At 31.2% G+C, this 3,640-nt stretch overlaps 1 protein-coding gene across 1 annotated transcript; it reads left to right on the forward strand.

The window, feature by feature from the left end:
- Positions 1,502-3,255, forward strand: LOC109327502 (transcription factor bHLH93-like). Its single transcript, XM_019560674.1, has 4 exons — positions 1,502-2,140; positions 2,375-2,533; positions 2,646-2,810; positions 3,041-3,255. The coding sequence occupies exons 1-4, from the start codon at positions 1,577-1,579 to the stop codon at positions 3,125-3,127; spliced, it is 975 nt and encodes a 324-aa protein (XP_019416219.1). The 5' UTR covers positions 1,502-1,576; the 3' UTR covers positions 3,128-3,255.

Genomic DNA, 3,640 nt, shown 5'->3' on the forward strand with positions numbered 1-3,640 from the left:
TATATATATATATATATTTATATATATATATATAGATATATATATGTGGGTGCTTAGGGTTTAGGGTTTAGCTAAAGTTTTCTTAAAACACTATCAATAATCTAACTACTGAAGTTTTTAGTGGAGGTAATTAATGTCTCCTTTACTCACAATGTGATCTAATTTTTTCATTACTCAAAAGAAATTCAAATTAAGTTGCTCCAAAAAGATATGCATGAAAATTGATGACGTTAAGTAAGTGGGGAAAAGTGAAAATTAAAATATCCTTAAACTAATAATTTAGTAAAGTGTGTTATCAATATTTTATTAGCCGCGTGATCCGGAAGAAAATATTGATACACATCAAAGTTAAAAGAATGTCAATAGCTTTCAAACTCTAATAGGGTAAATTGGATTCCATGTAAGCATGGCCAAAGCCATTGAAAGTATTTGAGGACACTATTGTTATATTGGATAATTTAGATTCATTTGTTTCATAACGTTAGAGGAAACATTGAGTTTATCTATAAATTTCAAACTTGAACGTAAAAATGTTTTAACAAAAACAAAGAGAGCCAATGATCTCTCCCTTTTAATTATACTCATTATTTTTTGGATACAAAAAATACTATATTCACAATATTTAAAGATTAAAATTTAAACTACATAATTATAAACTTATATATATAGCAGATTATCTATCCAAGTGACTAACAAATACATAAGCCAAAAAAATGATCCATTTAAGATATAGTGAGGTTGTATGATACTAATACTATATTAATGTACGTGAATATAATGTTATATAGTATGGTTCTTTTACTGTACGAGCATGTACAATTTGTATTAAGTATATTAGATAAGAGAGGATGGTAGTGCACTAATGCATAAAGAACAAAAGAAGACTACCAACTCATTTTGAAATTATAAGCTGAGCCAAACATTGGAGGCATTGGGAGAGTGTGGCCTAACTCAGAAATTTTGTACAAGCTTTGAGGGATTGGCTTGAAAGGTGAGTATATATTCTCCAATAAGTTGTGATCAGAAAATAGTTAATTATTAAACATAATAAATTTGTTATTTGTACAATGATATAATTTGTGAGACAATATATATATTATTTGTTTTTAAACATAGTTTGTTTTCTTTTTGGGATAATAGCAATTTATAAATTTTATATTATATTACCTTTAAAGATACAAAGAACCTGACAGGGTTAATGATGGTAACTACTCCACCCTTTTTGGTTCCACAGAGATGTGAGGGTCAAAGTTTTCTTAAGAATGCCAATTAAATAATTAGTTTGGATTTTCTTGGAGAGATTTATGTGAAAAGGACACAAATTGACCCTCCTCACCAGGGGGAAGAGGAGAGAGAGATGTGAAATAAAAACTAGATTCTATTTCAGTCTTAGGCTTATTATAAGTGCCCATAGAATACAACATTATACATATTATATTGCATATCATAATCAATTTGCTACTACCCTTTCTGTATTTTCCCTATAAATTCTTCATCTTAGTACTTCATTTTCACAAGTCATTTCTTAAATAACTTGCAGTAGCATTTACAACAAAGAGAGAAAAAGAGAGAAATAATGGAGCTCTATGACCATGATTTCTTGGAGGAGTTAATGGCTCTAAGAAGAGAAACATGGGACACTATTCCAAACACAGAAGAAAATCAGTTATTCTCTAATAGTTATAGTTTTGATCAAAACTCTTTACCTTTTCTCCCAAACAACACTTCTTGTGGTCAAGAATTTCCTCAAAGTTACAACAATGACTACAACACCTTCAGTGAAATCTATGGCTCATTACTTGATGAACCATCATATTATAACACATTTCATATTCCACATAACACCCCTCCATTTCTTGCTCAAGAAGATTTCCCATTGTCCCTGATGGAAGAAGTGGATAATACATGTTTGCTTGGTGAAGAGCTTCAGAATTTGGAACTGCAAACCACATGCAAAATGGATCCAACACAATCACCAGAAAAGCCAGTTTTAAACATGGAAACAAGTCTAGATAGAAATAATCGAGCAAAGAAGCTCCAAGGGCAACCCTCCAAGAATCTTATGGCTGAAAGGAGAAGAAGAAAGAGGTTAAATGACCGCCTCTCTATGCTAAGGTCAATTGTCCCTAAGATAAGTAAGGTATGCACCATAACCCTATCATAGAGATTCAATAAAGTTTTATGTTGACTATCGAGTAACTGTGTAACAAAACCTTCACATTTTATCCGGGCTTAAGACCGACTATGTATAGTATTAAGCATACATAGGTAGGTTTAGAGTCATTAATTCAATCGTACTAAAAATTACAGAACTACTATAATTTGTGTTATATGTAGATCTAATTTGTTTTGTTAAAATGCTAATTCATCACAGATGGACAGAACATCTATTGTTGGAGACACTATTGATTACATGAAAGAGCTTCTGGACAAGATCAACAACTTGCAACAAGAAATAGATGTAGATGCAAATATGGCTGGCATTTTCAAAGATGTAAAGCCAAATGAAATCTTCATTAGAAATTCTCCTAAGGTGAAAAAAATTCCTAATAGTATCACCTACTAAGCATGTGATTGAAGGGTAGCATTTGTGATCACTTCATTTCTGCATTGGTTTTGTTTTTAACATGTTTTTGTCTTTGCAGTTTAAGGTGGAGAGGAATTTGGACACCAAGGTTGAAATTTGCTGTGCTGGGAAGCCAAGCTTGTTGCTTTCTACAGTAAAGACCCTTGAAGCATTAGGCTTAGAGATTCAACAATGTGCTATTAGCTGTTTCAATGATTTCTCAATGCAGGCTTCTTGCACTGAGGTACATCAATTAGTATCAGAATCATGCATGTTATTTGTACAATAAAGTCTAACAATTTATCTTTTTATTGTGCAAACTTTACTAATTATTCAAACTCGACTTATAAAAATTTGTCAAGAATTGATGTGCACAAAACATTTTTCTTAGTATCATTAGTTCTTGATGTGCACAAAACATTAGTTCTTATTTAGTTGCAATTTTTTTATTCATTCATCTTGCCTTTCTAATAGAAATTGGAGCAAAGGACAATGTTGAGTTCTGAAGATATAAAACAAGTATTATTTAGAAGTGCAGGATATGGAGGAAAGTGTTTGTGAGAAAAAGAAGAAGAAAGCATTGCAATAGTACAACATTGCTTCAAATAGAGATGTCCATATTGATGCTGATTGGTTTTTGTTCTCTCTCACATATGCTCAACAACACAAACGCCAATTTTTTATGTAATTATTGCAATGATGTGATGGAGTATTGTGTGTGAGATAATGATTTGTTTAATCAAAAACATAAATATTAAATATTAAGTTTTTTAGTTGATATGTTATATTTTCATTAGTTCGGGACATGATTTTAAATACAGTTTGGGAGAACAGATCAAGTTTGAACATTGTGTGAGATTTTTGGGCACATTTACCAAGTAGGAACTTTTCAAAAATGTCTAGCTGAGGAGGATAATGTCCTTTACTGCATACAACTTAAAAATCACAGATGTTCACGTGAATGTTATGAGAGTTGAAAGTATGCATATGGAGGTAGTAAACGGAAATGTTAAACATAATAATAAGAGTGAAGTGTGAGTTTTTGTTTCTATTCTCTTGTGAAATACCTTTTCA

The sequence above is a fragment of the Lupinus angustifolius genome, chromosome LG15 (assembly GCF_001865875.1).
Source record: "Lupinus angustifolius cultivar Tanjil chromosome LG15, LupAngTanjil_v1.0, whole genome shotgun sequence".
Classification (NCBI taxonomy): domain Eukaryota; kingdom Viridiplantae; phylum Streptophyta; class Magnoliopsida; order Fabales; family Fabaceae; genus Lupinus; species Lupinus angustifolius.